General features: G+C 36.5%; 1 protein-coding gene across 5 annotated transcripts in view; it reads right to left on the bottom strand.

Annotated features, from left to right (window-relative positions):
- WDR17 (WD repeat domain 17) overlaps positions 1–19413 on the bottom strand; it is a 62889-nt gene extending 43476 nt beyond the window's left edge. For 2 of the 5 annotated variants that reach the window (XM_068942524.1, XM_068942525.1), the window contains exon 1: positions 8619–9090. In XM_068942524.1, coding sequence (XP_068798625.1) covers positions 8619–8684 — 66 coding nt within the window. In that variant the 5' untranslated portion in view covers positions 8685–9090. Of the gene's footprint in view, positions 1–7685; positions 7730–8618; positions 9091–19319 lie in introns of those variants that run through there. The other 3 variants (XM_068942528.1, XM_068942527.1, XM_068942526.1) reach the window with 3 other exon arrangements.
- Positions 19414–19642: the final 229 nt, after the last annotated feature.

Raw genomic sequence — 19642 nt, 5'->3', positions numbered from 1 at the left:
AATTATTAGTAATCTAGACTAGTTCAGCCTAAGATTTTTTAATGGATTTCAGAAATGCAATATGGTTGTTTCCTATAGAACTATTTTCTGGCATAAATTCAATCATGACTGCATTTGCAGATCACATCAAACTTGGAGTTCAGAGTTAATACTCATTATGACACACAAATTCCAAAGTTTTTTGAGAGATATGAAAGTAACAGGAATTAGTTTGAGACCAGAATTGATTATTATTAAACATAGCTATGCGCTAAGAATAAAATTAACACACTTCAAATACCAAAAAAACCCCAAAATATATAACTACGGAGATGCTCTAATTTCATTAAAGTATAATTGCTATTTATGTCATATTAACACAATTTTAATGCTATTTTTGCACATAAACTGTTAAAGTGAATTCATATAGGGAATATAGGAATTAAAAAAAAGTTCACAATGAGCTTTATTGAATATGTTCAGAGCAGGCAAGTAGGGAAGGCCATCAATTTCTACAGAATCTCTCATTTCGCTTAAAAAAAAAAAAGTCTGCATGATACAGGTTCAACCCAATTGTCAACTGATGCAATGCAAGTTCCATCAACGTGCAGAAACAACTGTTTCTTTACATTAACTACAGAAGGCTGCAATGGCCAACCGATTGCAACCACCAAGATTCACAAGGATAACTAGGTGCATCACAGCCTGCAACTATGCAGTGGTCCAAACGGCAGAGCAGGCTCCACATGGCTGCAGAAGGGTTTCATTTCTGCACAGAACTTATATTAACCCACATCAGACTCTGTGAGCATAACTGAAAGTACTACCCATACATGGGATGCCTAGATTACCCATCGCTGAAACCTCCTCAAACATATGACTTCAGCTGGGATGGTAGCCAAACGGAAATATATATGGAAATAATTGTACTTGTATCAGTGAACGTTCCTGCAGAAGAGATCTTTCTTGTGCAAATGGGTGAAGACCAGTTCTGCGACCCCTGTCTGCTTCAGTACGGGCTAAGGTAAGGTCTAAACAAGCAAATTTACTCCTCCCACTATGCTACAGAATGTCTTATTTAAGGATAGAGCTACACGGTGGGTAGATTAATGGACTGAAGAACGTTATAGAGAAAAACATTAAACTGATTAAGGAGGATTGGGATCTTTAGCTCAAGGAGTTGCAGCTAGTGCTTAACAAATAACCATGGAAAAGAAGAGGGGTTACATTTGATTTACCAAGTGTCAGGTAAATTTTTCAAGCCCTACAAAGGGGAGGGAATTTTAAAAAAAGAAAGAAATCGAGAGAGCGAGCTAGGGTGACTTCAAAAGCAATCAAGTATTTTGAGGGACCAACTGTCCTTCAAAACAAAACTGATGAAGAGCAATGGCTAGTTATGTGATGCATTGCTGTGTAACAGTTTTAGGAGAGAGAGCATTGCTTCCAGATATTTGACTGATATCAGTTGTATGGAAGGGGAAGACACTAGCAATAGAATGGAAAAAAATCAGAATAAAAAATTAAGGTGCATCCATAAACATTTTGTGCAAGTATGATAACCATGACCCATAGTCCCCAAAGGAACCTACTGGTTGACAAAAAGCATAAAATATTAATTTTATTAATTAATTTCTCTCTAATGCCTATATATGAGGGATAAAAATGAAGCTGGATGATCAACTGTACCTTCTATTTTCTTAGCTTCTTGTGGTGTCTACTTGGCACATAAATATTAACAAATTAATATGTGAAGGTATCTCTGAAATTATAATTCACCTAGTTTCCAACCTGAAATTGGGAAAGACATTTCAAAAAAAAAAAAAAAAAAAACGAAAAAACCCCACCTTATTTTGGGGATAAGATCAGTGCTTATTTAGAATAAGATCAATAAGATTGAATGATTAGGCTTGACATATTGAAAGATATCCCTAACTGCAGTTAGGGTGCTTAAAGGTTCTGAATAATTAAGTTTGAAATGTCTTCAGAAAATGAGACACCCATATTTAATCTTTGAAAATTCTAATAAAGGAGACTGCCTCACAACAGAAGGGAAATTTACAGAAAAACATGTAGCTCTCTTACAGACCAGCGCTTTGGCAATTAGACTTCCTTTCTCTCTTTACCAACAGTATTCATTCTTCTCACTCTGTAGCAAATAGAAATTCCAGAGATAATACCTTTATAGAACTACATTACCCTGCAGTTCATTTACAATCCATCTCATGTTATAGATGTAAGTCAATAAGGAAAAAGAAATTTATCTTACTATTTAAAGTATCATCATCATAACAAAATGACACAAAACAGTCTCACAGCACCTGATTTTTCAGCTTAGTTGTAACTGTTTACTAAAACTACAAATTCCAGAGGTCATTTCTATTCAGTTAAAAAGTATCAGTCACATATCCAGAAATATTAGAGTTTAGGGCATTCAGAACTACACCACAGCCTTTTTCCACTCTTGATGAAAAAATAACCAGCAACATTAGTAACCATTTTTTTCTGAAATTAAAGTCATTCAGCTAACTACATAACAATTTACTAAAATGAAGAATAATATCTGGAACCAAAACTCTTGGTTGGGGTTCTTAAACCGTCATTTTCCCTGGAATCAACAGGTAAAACAGTAGGCATGGCTATACAAGCAGCACACAGAAAAAGGAACAATGAGGAAAAAAAAAAAAAAGTAGAAGAGAATTGGATACTTATTAAAGTATTATAGGTTTAGTTTGTGGGTTTACTGCATGTCAGATTGATTGAAAATTAATAACACTTTAGCCTGTAAAAGTCCACAAATACTTTTTTCAGAGTAATAGTGCATTTATCTCATTTTATACAGATATAGTACAGTATAGATTACAGTTACCAACATTACTTAAAACAAAACAGTACTTTGGGCTTGGAGATGGCTCCACTCTCAACGCTACTATTTCCATGTTTTCCAAGCAGCTCATTAACAGAGCATTGTTATGCATTTTTTCTCATGTTAACTGGACACCTGTATATTTTAATAGTTTCCAAATGTGTGTGTCACTGACTAGAATTCAGACCAGATTAAAGATGACAAAAAAACATTGCCATCGAATGGTTATAAAATTATTTCAGCCTAGTTCTAAATGCATGTGTGTAAACATCACTGGATATAATGTATTAACTACTATATTTCAAATAGAAGAACAAATTTGGTTGTGCCTTCTCTTCATTCTATATTTACATGAAAGACAAAAAGGTAGCTTTAATATATATATATTTTTTTTCAAGAAATTCACTAACAGAAGTCTCATCTACAAGATTAATTCAAAATAACCATTTCTGATAATTTAGTAGTTTTCTTAAGGTCTGATATGCAAATGAAAATGCGTTATAAATAAGACCAACATTTAGATGAAAAATGCTGCTTTGAGATATTTTATTATTTCACTAAGTTAATAATTCAAGCTTGAAAAGCATTATCTTAAACTTTAGTCCCTGGCATAGATTGTTTTATTATTTTTAAGTATATGTACAAAATTTAAATTACATACGTAATATTTTCTCTGAGCTGTATAATAGAGAGCACTTTAAACTTCATTTACTATTCATTGTGTTGATTTAAACTTGGTAATATTTCCTGCTCCTTAAAATAGAGTATGAAATTCATTGTACCAAAACTTAATTAATAAGAAGAAAGTACACTGAATTTCAAAGAAAATACTATCTAAGAGAAGAAATTACAATTGTGTGGCGTACTGACTGTTTTCTCTCTCGTGAGCATCACGCATCAAAGTGGTTTCCTGAAGATTTCTTCAGACATTCTGGGTTTCAGCTGAACATGCTCATAGTACAAGTGAGAAAGCAGCATTCATCTGAACAGCCTGAACAAAATGGCAGGAAACTAGAACAGTCATATAAATATATATGACCTGTCATATGTTGCATTTTTAAACAATGGTGGTTTTTCAGTCATCCTTTGTTTAAAATAAAAAAAGCATTTTATTTCAGAAATAAGAGATGCATAAGTAATTATACTGGACTTTTAAGTATACATTGAAAAAACTGTGCATATCAAAACGTAAAACGTATGCCAGATTGGGAAAGCTATCAAAGGACGTCCATAGTTTCCAGGGAGATGAAGGAAAGAGGGAGCACAACAAAAACCTTTCTTTTTTCACTTGGCATGAGCAGCAATATTCTAAATCCTTCCTTGTTGCTAAATATAGAAAGAAAAATTAAATTGAAATTCTGCATACCACACAGTTAATGTTATTTTAACATAACAACTGAATGGATTGGATACATAGATATAGCAATATATCAATAACCTAAAGATAAATGCCTAATAATCCCTACCTTAGCATAAGTATCATTTTTTGTGAACCATTTAAGAAAGTCCATGTTCATTCCAAAACCTTGCTGCTCCCCAAAAATGCAAAATCTGGTTCTGATTGTAGAATGAAATCACTTTACTTGATAGATGAAGGAACTAAACCTTCATGTGCACAGAATAATGCAGAATTACTAAAGGATGCAAGAGAAAAGCCTGAACATTGTGTCGTACCACACACAAAACAGCAGTGTCAGTAGCCTGGCAACTGCAGCTCTTTAACAGACACCATTTTCATTTTAACTGAACTCCTTTTTCTCTTCTTCAGCTACTCGGTGCATTTCATTGTTTTTTGTATTCCTGATTACAGAATAATAGCGCTAAGTCCATCATTTAGCACCCTTTAATTATCAGAAAATGTGTTTGCATAGTATACAAACACACACAAATTTGTAACTAGCGAGCATAACCAATAATGCATGCTCATATAGTTAGTGACTGTGGTCCCTTTCATGTATGTCTGGTCCATATGAATGGATCTGCAATATGGTGTGCACACAAAAGTAAATATACAGTATCCTTATTTTAATATCCTCTGTATATACAAAACTCTAGTTTCTGAGCAGCTCTATGCAGTAAAATTGTTAGTGTCCCCTGCTACTATTGATTCAGTTGTGACTGTCTTCCAATTAAATTTGTATGTTCTCTTACAGGGAGTGCTTGCAGTCACTCCTATATATTTGACATATAAAGACTATTGGCCCAGGTACTATTATTTTTGTCAATAATTATTATTTTGTCATAATAATTAAATATGTAGTTTAGCAATATAAAAAATGATGTCTTTGTAAAGACACAGGGCGCATTCGCCCATCCTCGTAGAAAAATCCACTGGAGATGAAAACATGACCTGTGAACTATTCATACAGGTTCATTACATCATTCGAGCGGACCAGTGCACAGCACCAGAGAACTGACAAATAATCAACCTTGTTAAAAACATGGAGGTGTTCAAACCTACCAGGAAATCCCTGGGTCTCTGCAAGACCCACCAAACACTGTGCCAGCCTCAGAGCACTAGGCCTCATTTAAGCACAGTGTAATTAGTATCACCCCTCTTCCAAAGAGGTTTGGAAACACCAAGCACATTACAACGTTAGGAATTGAATTCCTGGCTATTATTCCGCCTGGATCCATCAAATAAAGGATAATAAGAAATGTTCTGGCATGCAGCTTAAGAGCTAACAGATAGATCTTCTAAGATTAAATAGACTAATGAAATTTTAAAAAATTGCAATGTTTCAGGAAGGATCGTTGTGTAACTTCTTATTTAACATGAAGCTTATAGAATTTCACAAGCATAGAATAGAGTGTAGAAAGTAGAAATTATTGGTATGAAACACTGACTAGCACAGGTGAAAACTCACGATTTTGCATCTCATATGCTTTGCATTAAAATGCATTTACATCTATTAATTTATGAATGTTGGGACTCTTAAGATGTGCTAAATCTCTGATACGCTAAAATTAAGCGTATTAGAAGCCCAGAAGAAATCTTACACTATGAAAGCTTTGACAATACAAATATTGTCAAAACTCAGATGTCATGAATTATTTATTCATGATATTATTAGATATTATATTAGATATTGTTATTTTTTATTTATATTAGATATTATTATTAGATACTATTTATTAGATCCATAGGAAAAGAAAGGTTAGAAATAAATAAATGGCAATATCCAATATATCAATTATAATTTCTTAATATATTTCTTAATATATCAATTACAATTTCTTAAGAATCTCATTATTGTGAACAGTGCTATGAATTTCAGCAAGATTCTTCAAAAATATCAGAAGCCTAAGCTAGCTCTCTTACAGTCAGCATTTGCAGGAGAAGTTTCCTAACTTTTGATTATCATGTTCAGAAGCCATTTATAAGCTGACCAGAAAAAGAATATTATTATTAAAAAAATTATTTTAAAGAACAACAGTGTTCAACCACTTTTCAAGGTCATTTTAAACCTCCACAATAAATCCTGAACCAAAGTAGTACTAGAATTAACTACAACTTCTTTGACATCAAAAGGGAAGAAGTCCTAAAAATGTTGTGGAGCTTTGGTTGAAATTTGGAAAAACTTCACGTTTGAAATCACAGCCTGAGCCTACAGTTTGCCCCATAATACTGGATTTTACAGTACTCCCAGTGATTTCACAAGAGGAGCCAAAAAACGTCAGAAAACCTGTCTGAAAACAAACCAAGCAATCAACTCTCCCCTCAAAGGTCACTCATTTCTTGGAAAACACTGCCAAAGCAGGTGGGAAGGAAAGAAAACGAGAGACACAGAAAATACAAAATGTCCTATTGTGCCAGCTCAGCAAACAAACACGAGATACCTCCATTCACCTGGTCTTCTAATCACTTATACACTGGCTATTATATCATCATTTGGGTAACTGTAGTCAAAACTATCTTCCTGCAAGTTGATATTGTTGCCCTTCTCTGCTTATATGGGTCCCAGGATATCTAGTAAATAAATAAAATGTTGAAACACAATTTTAACTGAATGTATCTCTATGTTTCATTCCAGAAGCATATAATCATATCTATTAGATAATCTACAGCAATAGAATGTTAATTTCAAGGTCAAGTGCTCAGAAATTAGAAAGTGCTAAAAATAAGTTGGTGCATGCAATTTTAATTCAGCCACTTTGAGTATCTATGAAACCATCTTTAAGGATATGATTACTTTTTTTTTTTTTTTAAAATTACTTTCTTCAAAATATCACGTTCCTCCTCCACAACATAGAGAAATTTATCAAAGACATGACTGTAAGAATTTTAAAGAAGAAATAATCACTTTTATCTGAAATTAAAAACAAATACATTAAGACAGATACCTGGCTTGGAAAAATTAGGCCAATGATTTAACGCTACAAAATTACAAACAGGGAACTCTTACAAAGGAGAGCGCTGAACTGGCTTGACTACACTTCTTGTGCAATCTGACATATATTTTGATGCGCAACTTTAACAAGATAATCAAAAGAGCAATACTCGGGTCTGAAACAGTCAGATTAAGAAGAAACGCTACCATTTCTAACAACACATCACCAGGAACGTTAAACTATGTACATAATCAACTAGACATTGCACATATCAACGGCAATAACATTCTAATTTGTAGACTACTGGTTAGTCATACAGCACCAGAACTCCCGTTTTCAGATACTGTATGTATCAAGGATTTAGGCAAAATGTCTGATTCCAGTATAAAGCATCCAAGATCCTCCCTAGGAATTCGGTTCTGATCTTGTAACCTACAGCTAGCAGAGTCACTAGAAGATTGCTTTGCAGACAGATTGCCAAGAAAACACTCTTGATTTCAGATAAAGTTACCTCCTGATACATCTCACAACTGAGTCCTCGATGAGCAGTTTTTAAAAAATTATCCCATATCTGAGGCATCCAGATGGAAACGGAAAAGTATTAAAATCTGCTAGTTTTTAATACATATGAGCACAGAACTGGCATTATCAAGTAACATAAGAAAATGCAATAAAAAAGCTGCTGGCTCCCATTTTTCAGAAGCATCTCCTGCATTCCAACTTAGTTTTGATATTATGTTCTCAGATACTAAAAAAAAAAACATGCAAAAGAAAAAAAACTACAAATACAGTTACACAAGGGAGCTTGATACAGTGAAAGAAGTGTGACTTATATTTACTTCCCACCCCAAATCTATGAAAATAGCCGTAGATCAAGCTTGCCCAAGGCATATAGTTATTAAAAATAAAAATCTAAGACATTGTGCAAAGGTTGCTATAGTAACCACTCTTCTTTGGAAGAAAATGTTAATAGTCCCATAAAAAACCAAACATGTCCAATATACAACTTGGAAATAACCCAAGGTGAATTTAATATTTCTTACATATTTTTTGGTTTTATTGAATTACTGCCCACAATTATTTCAATTTAACACATGGGCATTTTATTAAGTCCTCTAAATACTATAAAATTAAATGCTCGATTTCTATGTTGTCACATCTTAAAAAATTCCTACTCATTAAACTATGCAATCCAAAAAAATGCAGCTAGGTGGCCACTAAAGTTCCAATATTTTTTATTCAGTTATCCACATTAATCTTCAAAAAACTCATTTTAGATGTGCTTTTCTATTATTTAAAAAGGCATTAAAACTACTAACTATACCTTCTTAATACCACACCACGGATATTTACTTTTGGTACTAGTAACACAATAAACAACAGTATAAAGAAGAAAAATATAAAGGAGGTAAAACAAAAAAATATTAATTTAAACAATTCTTACTCTTTGCTGTCCTTCATACCAATCATCTTCATCAAACCAGTGGGAAATATAAGTCATCCAAGCCATGAGAAGGCACAGTTGAAATTAAAAAACACAAAATCTGAACACATGTAAGGATAATTACTTCTGTGCTAAAATTTACTCAAAACTAAACCAAGCTACCCAGAGATCAGATCAGAGCTCCGTGATACGATTCTACATTAGTAAAATATTTGTGAATTTGTAGCTTAGCTGAAATACTTTTAACAACTGAAATGCTATCTATATATTGGATGCTGAACTAGAAAATAGAAACCAGTACTGAAGTATGCACAATACAGTTACTAGATATATTCCAGTATTTTAAAATTAAAACAGGTTAGTGCTTCAAGCTGAATTTTATGGTGCTTCTGAGCTCTAAAAAGGAGGTGCTGTTTGAGTCATTCTCCTCTGTCTCCTAAAACTGATCATCCTCCTGTTAACGTGCTGTCTGTAAGAAGTGTGATTCAGTGCACAGAAGCAAATGTTGAAATGTAAAGTGCCTTCAGAATCATGGGGTTTGCTATGTTTTGGTTACATGGGGTGGGGCTTCAAGTGGCACAAATAATGTTACAGGAGGAGGGGCCGCAATTACTGCATATGCCACACGTCTTAGGTTTAACGACAGAAACAACCACATATTCTGATCATGTTTTGGAATTTTAAGAAATCTGCATCTCCACTGTGTGCAGCCAGCAGAGCCTGAAAGGCTCACCTGCAGCCACCAGCCTTGGTCAAGAGCTTTAAAAAGCCTGATTTCACTAATTCATAAGAATTCTGCTCTTGCTCTGCTCTCCCTCACATAGTTTCACTATTTGACTGTATTTATTCCTTCTGCAGCTAATCAGCAAGTTTTAGTATGCTCTCAAGTTTACACGTTGTTAACGGCAAAGAATTAAAAGAGGGAATAACAGCTGTATCGCTTGTACCCCAATTCAGTACTGCAACAGCACACTTCATCAGCTCTGCCTGTTTCAGAACCACCTCACAAATCTTCCGGACTCTGTAGTCACAATAACTTCCAAATCCTCAAGAGGAGTGCTGGCGAGCTAATCTGCCCCCCACCCTCCCAACCACCATTTGCTAAGAGATCTAGAACCCAAACAGCCTATGCCTTTTGGGACTGGATTAAGGAGGTATTTCTCACAATCAGTAATATAATAAATGCAAAAGCTAGACTGTGAAGCCAATTGCTCAATCGACAAACAAACAAAGCAAAAGAAGAACAGCCAGAAGTACCAGATATAACTTAAAATTAGTGGTCAACACTACTTACTGCTTCAAAAGAGGAAGCAATAATTGCTCCTTCTACCACTGGTATGTGGTTCAACATAATTGCCAGCCCTACTCTAGCGCACTTACTTTCCATTAAGGCTGCCATATACGCAAGCTAAGCTCTAAGGTACACAGCAGGTAAGTACGGAGGAGAATTCTACCTTCTAACCTCTTACTCAGAAATTATGCCACCCAATGGAGGAAAAAAAAAGAAACCCAAACAAACATAAAAATCAAAACATCCACTATATGTATGGGAAGCAGCAGCATCAGATTAACAGCAGACTTTTTGCAGCATATATTCCTCCAGATAAACGGATATCAAGAACATACAGAGGAACTGCCCATTATACTACTGAAATCTTCCAAACTACTTCAGGTTTTATAATCTGGTAATCTGGGTACTGAGTAACTTGAGTTCAATTACTTCAACTACCTTCAAAACTGTGTCTCTAACGTAAACAATGTCAACCGTGCAGAGCTGAACAGTCTCATAAGCTATATGGGAAATACAGGATTAATTCAGACACATCTATTCAGACAGCTGAAGAAATGCCCGACCATAGCTATAAAATAGATAACAATAGTGAAACAATTGTTTAACTGTTGAGTGAATATTAACATAGTGATAAAGCCCATGTTTGCAGATATTTCACAGCTTTCCCTTGGAAGCTAGCTACTCTCGCATCCGTGAGTGAATCATTTCACACTTCAAGGGTCAAGACTCACACCCTACAAGGAATGATTCTGACAAGGTACTACATTTTAGAGATCAAAGTTATTATGCATATGCAATAACTAATATCATGTAAATACGTGAAATAAAGAGTAATAGTACCAGTGCATGATACAAGCCAAAAAAGTCTGTTATTATTTAGCACTTCACAAATATTAACTACTCACCATTTAGGGGTAAACTGTAATAGCTATCAATACTGTAACATAAAGCTGCTAAGGGAACATGGATGAATGAACTTACCTTAGCAAAATCCAAGATTGTATTTTTTTCATATCTTGTGGAGCACGGTACATTAGTTTTTTTTTTACATCACCATGTGCATTTCATAAGGCAGGTGAGATATGTAAAAAAAGCCAATTAAAAGTGTACCAAAAATCATTTCAGATCTAATACTCTTCTGAATGATTTATCAATGCTTGGCACCTCCGGCGTATGCTGTCACATCAGAACGCATTCCAGCGTGTTGTCCAAACTTATCACTGCATCCACCACCAAGCCTCACTGTCATGCTTCTTAGGTTGCGCCTCAGGGCTGTGAATGAGCCAGTATGCTTTGAGGCAAGCTGACTTCTACTGCTCCACAGATGTTTCTGGCAAACCCAGGACCACGGACTCTGTTTTTTTCCCCTCTATGTAACAATACAGTATTTATTCCTCATCCCTCAGTCAGGACTTGGAGAAAGAGGTTCCATCAGAAGCAGGGCCTTGAAGCCCGAGCTTCAAAACGGCTCTAGAGCTAATGGGCAGAGGGTGACCAGGTGAAAGTCCCAGATAAAGCTTCTCATAGCAACTTCTCCCAGCTTAGCTGTTTTTACAGAGTCTGATCCAATGTTTCACAGCTGCAGAGCTGGCCTTGAACACACACAGCTAAACCTCTAGCATGAAAAGAAAGAGGTTACACAGGAAGACCACAGAAAAAGACAGTCACAGGCTGGTCAGGCCAATGTGCAGTGGTGGAGCTGGAGAGACAGAGTAGCAGCACTCCTGAAGCCACGTTATCAGGTCAGACGAGTCCATACGGCCAATTTTATGTTTCTGCAGTATAACACAGTAGTGGGAAGTAGCTGTTGCTGCCAACACTACCTTTGAGAATGTAACAACATTCAACATTACAACTAGCTGTGGGTTCTGACAACTTCCTCCTCTGCTCACTGAGTCTGCACTCCAACAGCACAGTGAAAACCTGCATCTTGCCATGACAGGAGAAGACAGAAGGTAGTCTTCTAGAAGACCACTCTTCCTGTTTTCAAACCATGATTTGCTCTGTTTGATAAACTTTACAACTCCAAGCGAGTTACAGTGAGGATGGAAGACAAAAACAGAACAGTAGATGGTTCCTGAAGTGAAAGCTAGACTGTGGAGATGGGGACTATATCAACAAAGGTATCTGGACACTGAGTGAGCCTAAACTGAAGGACTGAGGGCTGTACAGATTGTAGAAACACTGGATCTCAAAGCTGTGAGACCATGAGTTACAGGGATCCAGGGAGGCTGGCTATTTCAGAAAGAGCCCAAACTAGTAAGACAATGGAGAAGGATGGAGTACATAGTCTCTGAGCTTGACGGGTCATACAGGAGATAATGTTGTTTATATAAGACAGTACCACTTATCAACACAGGCAGTATATCCTCTGGGGGATATACACGCATGCAGTCCCGCATAGTTCCAGTATGTGCTGGACCCAGTGTCAGCAGTTATGTACCACTGTAGAATATAGCGACTGAACAAATAAGTTTGGGAACCCTTCATGTAAGGGATGTGTTTATATCAAAAGAGAAGTTTTCTACGTTCTGCTATACTAATTTTTTTTTTAAAAAAAGACTTTTACTAGTTAATATTTACAATCTCAGAGATTTTAAGATTACAGATATAATTTCTTCTTAAGCTTCTGAGCATCATCTGCCAAGGATAATAGAAACTGCTTAGTCACAGAACTAATGCGTTTGAAGTGACAGTCAGCCATCTATACAAGGTTCTTAAGTCTATATCTGGATTCCTGCATCAAATTAGTTATTCTCAAAATGTTGAATACCAATCAGTTGAAGTGATTTCAGAAAAAGAGACTCCCTATAGCTTCAAGAAGTAGATGATTTCATTCCAAGTGAAAACTTAATGTATTGATGATGACAACCTCTGCTTGTCCTTGATGCAGACCTTAGGCAGGATAGAAACTTATGAAATTTCTATGAAATTTCCTCCTACTGGAGATATCCAGTAGGATTAAGATAGGATCCAGCAGGAGTAAAATAGTAATTGTTTTCTCTAAGTGCTTTTAATGATTCTACCTTATGTAATAACACGAAAGGATGGGCTAGCAATCTTAGTATAATGACAGTTACTGAGCTGGTCGCTACCTCCAACAATGCAGATATAAACAGCTGAATACTTAGCCTCACATTTTGATCAAGTAGGCAATACAAGCAAACTAACACAGTCAGAAGGATAGAATGGAAGCGTTGATGAGCTGTGATGTTTTAGTATAAAAATATTACAGTGTGTGGTTATAGTTCAGAGTTTCAAAGTTCAATAGTTTAAAAAAAATGTTGCTCTTCTATTTGTATTCGATCTGAAAGTTGATCTTACTTCTAGGCACTTTAATGCTGATTTTTTTTTTTATTATTAATCTACTACCTTGCTGTCTACACAGGTATATACACCTTAGAAGAGTGTGAAAGGACAAGCTACTGAAGGATATTGTGGTCTCAATCTAAATCTAATTTGTATTCCTAAAAATATCCCTAATATACATATATAGACAGTTTATCTAGAAGACATTGGATAAAAGAACACTTCTGAGCAATAAGAATCTAAACAGCACTGGAATAAACAAGCTGATGCTATACTCCCATGTTATGTTGCAAGAGCTGAAGTCAGTAAGGCATTTCAGTTATGAAAAAAGGACCTTGAAGAAAGGAAGAGAAGCAAGAAAACTCTCCACCTTAACCTCCCACCTATTTTCTATTATTTAATAAGTAGCAGTTGATATACTATGTCAAATCAACTATCCAGTTCTTTTCCCCAAAGACATCTCTCATCACTGTTTGCTTCTGTTTAAATTATATATAAACCACAGAATCGCAGAAGAGCTGAGGTTGGAAGGGACCTCTGGGGATCATCTAGTCCAACCTCTCTGCTCAAGCAGGGTCCTCTAGAGCATATTTCCCAGAATCGCATCCAGGCGGGTTTTGTTTATTTCTTATAAGAAATCAAGGTTCATGTATTCTTACCATAATTCAGTAGCATTAAACATGAGCCAGAATTAAGACTGAATTCCAAATAATTAACTATACTTAACACCTCACAGAAATTCAAATTTTAGTAAGCTTGCCTCCAGATTCACTGTATCTAACTGATTCTACAATGGAACTCATTCTGTGTCAACACACATAGATAGTGTTTTATAATATGCCCCATCACAGCACTAGAAAGACTCTGCCATAAGCAATCATATGATAATGACATAATAGACCTAAGTAACTCAGTGACCCTACGTCATACGACCTCAGTTTACAACTAATACACCCTCACCCTAGAGCTATCGACAGTGCAAGCATAAGCACGGCTTTAGCGGCTATGCAGTCTTTTCCTCATTTGCTCTTTCCTAACAAGCTGTACGGATTTATCAGGACAATATGACATTCAGGATAGCCAGGCCATCTTACTATGATCAGAATAAAACGTTACCAACACATGCACACCATCATCAATACACTTGCACTGGGATGAGACTTTAGAATAACCTTCCATTAAAAGTACAAGGAGAATAAACTGAGCTACTTTTAAGATTGAGCTTGATCAGTTTATGAAGATTAGGCTCTAGTTGCTAACAATAGCAGCAGATTGAACTTGATTATATATCTTTCTGAGGGTGTTCCATAAACAGGTCTTGAAAAACAAATTCAATTAAGTTTTTTTATAGTACTTGTTTTCCTTTTTAAGGAGATAGCTTTAAAACACCTGTAAAGAAAAATAAATTATAAACAAGCGCGTTTATACATATGTTATCAGTTTCTTCTGCTTAGCAGATGCTTCAATTTTATTCCATAAAGCATACATAAACCATTTAAGAGAAGGGAAAGTTAAATGTCTGTGAGATTTTTAAACTCCTTGGAGGTGGGGGGGGGGGGGAAGTAAAACACAAGGGCACATAGCATATGTATGGAGGAAAATTATAGCCTTATTCATAAAGCTGTGTCTATACTGAATTATTTGTCTCAGTTTCATAATTGCTATGGACAGCTTTCAGATGCACTGAAAGCTCAAGTATCCCAGCTTCTGCTAAAAAGAAAAAAAAAAATTTAGTCTGTTAGCAAACAGTTAACGTGGTACGAAAGGTATGTATCATGCCCATAGGATTTCTCTATCTGTACTGTACTTCATTCTGTTTTAATGTAAAAAAGCAGCTTATAACGGTAAAAAACCCTGTCTTGAATGATAATGAACATGTTTTAATAATCACTTTTTAAACTACACTTGGATAAAGTGGATGTTACAATAATCATACTTGGTGTTTAATATCCACCCTAGAAAGGTACTTAAATAAAAAAAATAACAAAAGCACTTTCCCTGTATATTTACCTCAATATGACATGAAATTTCCTTAGCAGGAAAGCATTCAGTATCCAAAGCACAAATAAGTCAACAGGGAACATAACTTCAAGTATGAAGAAAAGTAATGAAAAAGAAAGAATTCTATCTAGCTAGGGAGCTCAAGGTAATATTTAAAAACGCTCAGGGATTGGTCAAGCCCCTCCATTTCCATCATCTGTATTTAGTTGTTAACAGATTTGGTGAGTCAAGAGAGGTTGAACAGCCAAAGTGTGCATGACATCCAGTTGTATATCGTCTTGCACTAACTGTACCCTCCCACAGCTTTGCTAATGCTAATTGAAAATCCACTTTGAGAACTAGCTATAGCTGGTTACAGACAAGATTAAGATGATTTTGTTGGGAAAACATATCAACTCTGAAAATTTTCTCTCTTAGATAATATTTTAAAACATGGAGATCTTTTGCTCTAAGATTTTTATAGAGCAGTCTGCAGCAGATTTAACAGTTCTTTTTGTATACTTCATGGGCCACTTGTGCTCTACAAACACTAAGAATTGCAAAAACAAAACCCCCCCAAAAACAAACAAAAACCCACACCCAACCAATCACCTCTATCTGCAGCTATAAGGTTACACTCTGTTCTCTGAAAACCTGCATGAGATACAACTACTTGCATGTTCATAACCAGCAGGTTAAATACAAAAAGCATGCTGTAGGTTAGTAACAAATTATTACAGAGCTCTTCTGAACACTAGCACAACACTTACGTACACAAAAAGTCTTAATTTTTATATCCTGACACTACTCATGGAATTGCTCGCTGAGATCTGATATATTGTCTTTTGTTCCATTATCATGGTCTCTCAATACAGCTACTTTCAGGACAACAACTAACAACTAGAAAGGGAGGATTAGAGAATTAAAGATATTGAACTTCACAGGTTATATATCTACATCACAAAGTATATTCCTGTCGAAAACAGTCAGAGAACTGAATAAAAGACTAATTTAGTAAGCACAGACTAAATATTTTTTCATCTAAGTGGACACAACACATTCATTTTTCTCATACACAAAAATCCTCTATGCTAGAGGAGTCATTGTCTTCTTAAAGGAAGGATTGTAATGATTACTGGATGAAGGAGTTGACTTTTTGGACTAAGTTTATTTGCCTCTACTTTTTCATACACATAAAAGTTAAAAAGAACTATACTTAATTACATAAGCTGCTACATAAAAATAAGTGTGCATTTTGCTAGGGATTTTTCCCCTGCCCCCTCTGGGCAATATCTTTAGAAAGTGAACCAGAAGTCACCTTTACTCACAAGCGTAAAAGAAAGGAGGAGGTTTGCACTAGCTCCAAAAACTTGCTATATCTGAGGAATTTATTTTTTAAGAATTTGAAAAGATATTTAGGATAACTCTTTTTTGATAGGGTATTTAACTGCTATATTACCACCCACTTAGTTTATTATTTCAAACACTTGTACACTGTATACAATATATGTAAATATGCACAGATACATACATATTTTTATGCCTATTCTTGTGATCTTGTAAATGAAATTTAATACTTTTCCCATTAGGAGATGTTACTTAAACCTCAACTTTTTTTTGTGGAAGTGTGAAGTTAATTGTAGGAGAGTGAATTGATGATACTACCAAATGAACAGATGAGATCATCCTACTTCTCCATTTGTCGCTGTGATTACCCATTTTAGTTTGCGAGCCAAGCAGTCAAGAACAACAACTAAAAGTAGATTATAGTCAAGAACAAAGCAATTTAGGAAGGCACTAATAAGGAAACTGTGTACAATCTGTCTGAAAACAGTGCCATTAATTATTGCTCTTAGATCTTGATTTGTCTATGTAAAAAACATCAACTCTAGCACAAGAGAGAAAAACAAGTGACCTTTTAATCAGATTCTGAGAGAGAATACAGAAGGTCACAAAAGAAAAAGATTAGGATCCAGATTATCAGTAAACCAGGCAATTAATGTCTCATTAAGAACAAGGCTACTGACTGAGGGGGAAAGTTGTTTAACAGGAGGGAGCAAGTAAACAGCAAGGGAAACAACTACATCCAAAACAAAGGAGAAGATCTAATATATTAACGAGAGATGGATTTAAACAAAAAATATTTTAGATACAATGTTGTAAAAAGGGATAAAAGAGGGAAGTAAGTACCAGGGATTATAAAAAATATTATTTAACTCATGGTATTATACAGGCTCAGCAGCTAGATTCAAACTAGCCACAGCTGGAATGCTGAATAATGTTCTTTTACCTGAACCAAATCTATAATCAGTAGAAACATTAAAGAAAAAACAGCATTAAAGAGGGGAAAGACTACATTAATTTCACCAAACATAAGGCCAATTATATATAGCACTAGAACAAAAGACATTAGTATAACTTTTCCAGTCCAACAACTGCTTATGAGAGCTCAGGATCCACCAACATGAAATAGGAAATCAGATGCTGGGCACCGCATAGAAAGGCTCCATTACCAATGAAGATTTTAGAAATTACAAATTTGCAACTTGTCTCCTTACCCACAAGTTCCTCCATAAAACTGAACACAGCAGCCCACATAGCCTAAGGAAGAGCCTGAGCAGAGAGGATGGTGCAATCAAGGCCATCACCACAAACTGAAACAACAGTAAATGAGAGAAAGACCCAGAAGCGCCAAGTTCCCATACAACCTGACAATAGTGCCTTGTTAGCTAATATACAATATTGTAAAACAGTCAGCAAAATTGCATGAGCCTTTACTGATAATCCAACAAATGCAACAGACAGCAGCAAACCCAGATTTTCCAGACTGCTAGGACAGGATAAGGAATAAAATGGCCTCAATGGATTCAGGCTAGGTGTACTTACTGTAAGACTTAAATCGAGGGAAAAGACAACTGTACAAAGCTTCTATCCTTTTCCAGTACCCAGAGCATAGCTCTGCTGCTACCATAAGAAATGGCTAGCCTGATTTACGTTGTACGTTACTGAAATGCACTATATCTTGCCACTGGATTCTCAGCTGTTATAACAAGTTATTAGAATTCAAACATTATCATGATGCTGTCTTCTGTTCTGCCTATTTTTTGCCTCATACTAGTAAAATATGTGAGTTACACTGTATCATAACCAGGACTTGCCAACCTATCTCTTATTGTCCACATCAACCCCGACTTACAAAATGAAAAAAGAGAAAGTATCGGAAAATGCACAATGTAATGACAAGATCTGTAAATGAGACATAAATGAAAAAAATAAAACTACACTTCTAACACAGAAGAAATTTAAACTTCTCTATTACATGATGTTTATAAAGGATGTGCTTCAGAAGGATATTCTTGATATAACCAGTTCGGGGGCTTGAAACAGAAATTTTCAAGTAAGTAGTCATGGTCCATACCATGAAGCTTTACTGATTTTAAAATCTAGGATTATGATCTCTCCTACAGCATTCCAAGTAATTAAAGATCCTACTCAGACTTGATTTCATGTCTGCTATTTTCAAGTCTTCTAAAGTAGTTCCTCAAAGTGCCTTTTCTATGCAAAGTAACATCTCCAAGAGATAAGAGGAATTTATTTAACATAAGTCACTTTTGTTGTTTATTTCTTCATATGTGCAGTCAGCTGTCTTCAGCTTGTTTTCCTAAGTTCTGTTTGCTTAACCTGTAGTTACAGGCTACTTTTGTCCCAGATGGGAAAAGCATTTGAAGCATAAACAAGCCAAGAGCCCTCCCTCCCTGCAGAAGGCAGGTGTTTTCCAAGCAATATGTTTCTTCTAAAGATTGCACCCTCCATGCTTACAGGATTTCAAGTTCTCTCTGTGTGCGCATATACATATATTATATATATTTTACACAAGCATGCTTGCACAGAGATACGCATACAGTGTAGAAATGCCGCAAACAAAAGAGAAACTCCCAATACCATGAGCCCGATCCCGGATGCTTTGGATAACTGCCCAAAGCCTTGAGAGCTACCCGGGGCCGCCCCTCCTCCCCGGGCCACAGGTGGGTGCAGGGCAGCGCCGGGCCGCGGGACAACCAGGCCCTGGCCGGAGCCCCACCACACAGCGGGGCAAGCAAGGCCGCACTACAGGTACTTACTTAGTGACCTACCGCCACGGCCCTCACCTGTCCGCCCCGCAGCGCCGCCAGCCCGTCCACCGCCCGCGCCGCGCCGCGCCGCGCCGCGCCGCGCCGCGCCGCCCCTCGCAGGGGCAAACGAAGCCCGTCGCCCAGGCAACCCGGCGGGCCCGCCCCGGCCGCGCGCTGATTGGCGGGAGGAGAGCGGCCGTTGGGAGGTGGAGGTGGCGACCGGTGGGGCGCGGGGTGGGTGGGGCGAGTTACCTAGCAACGGAGCGGGGCGGGAGGGTGGGGTCGGAAGAGATGACCGGATCATCTTCCGCTATAACGGCTCAGTCAGTCAT

The sequence above is a fragment of the Struthio camelus genome, chromosome 4 (genome assembly GCF_040807025.1).
Source record: "Struthio camelus isolate bStrCam1 chromosome 4, bStrCam1.hap1, whole genome shotgun sequence".
Taxonomy (NCBI): Eukaryota; Metazoa; Chordata; class Aves; order Struthioniformes; family Struthionidae; genus Struthio; species Struthio camelus.
The sequence above is the reverse complement of the archived record's forward strand: the minus strand, read 5'-3'. Positions and strand labels throughout refer to the sequence as shown.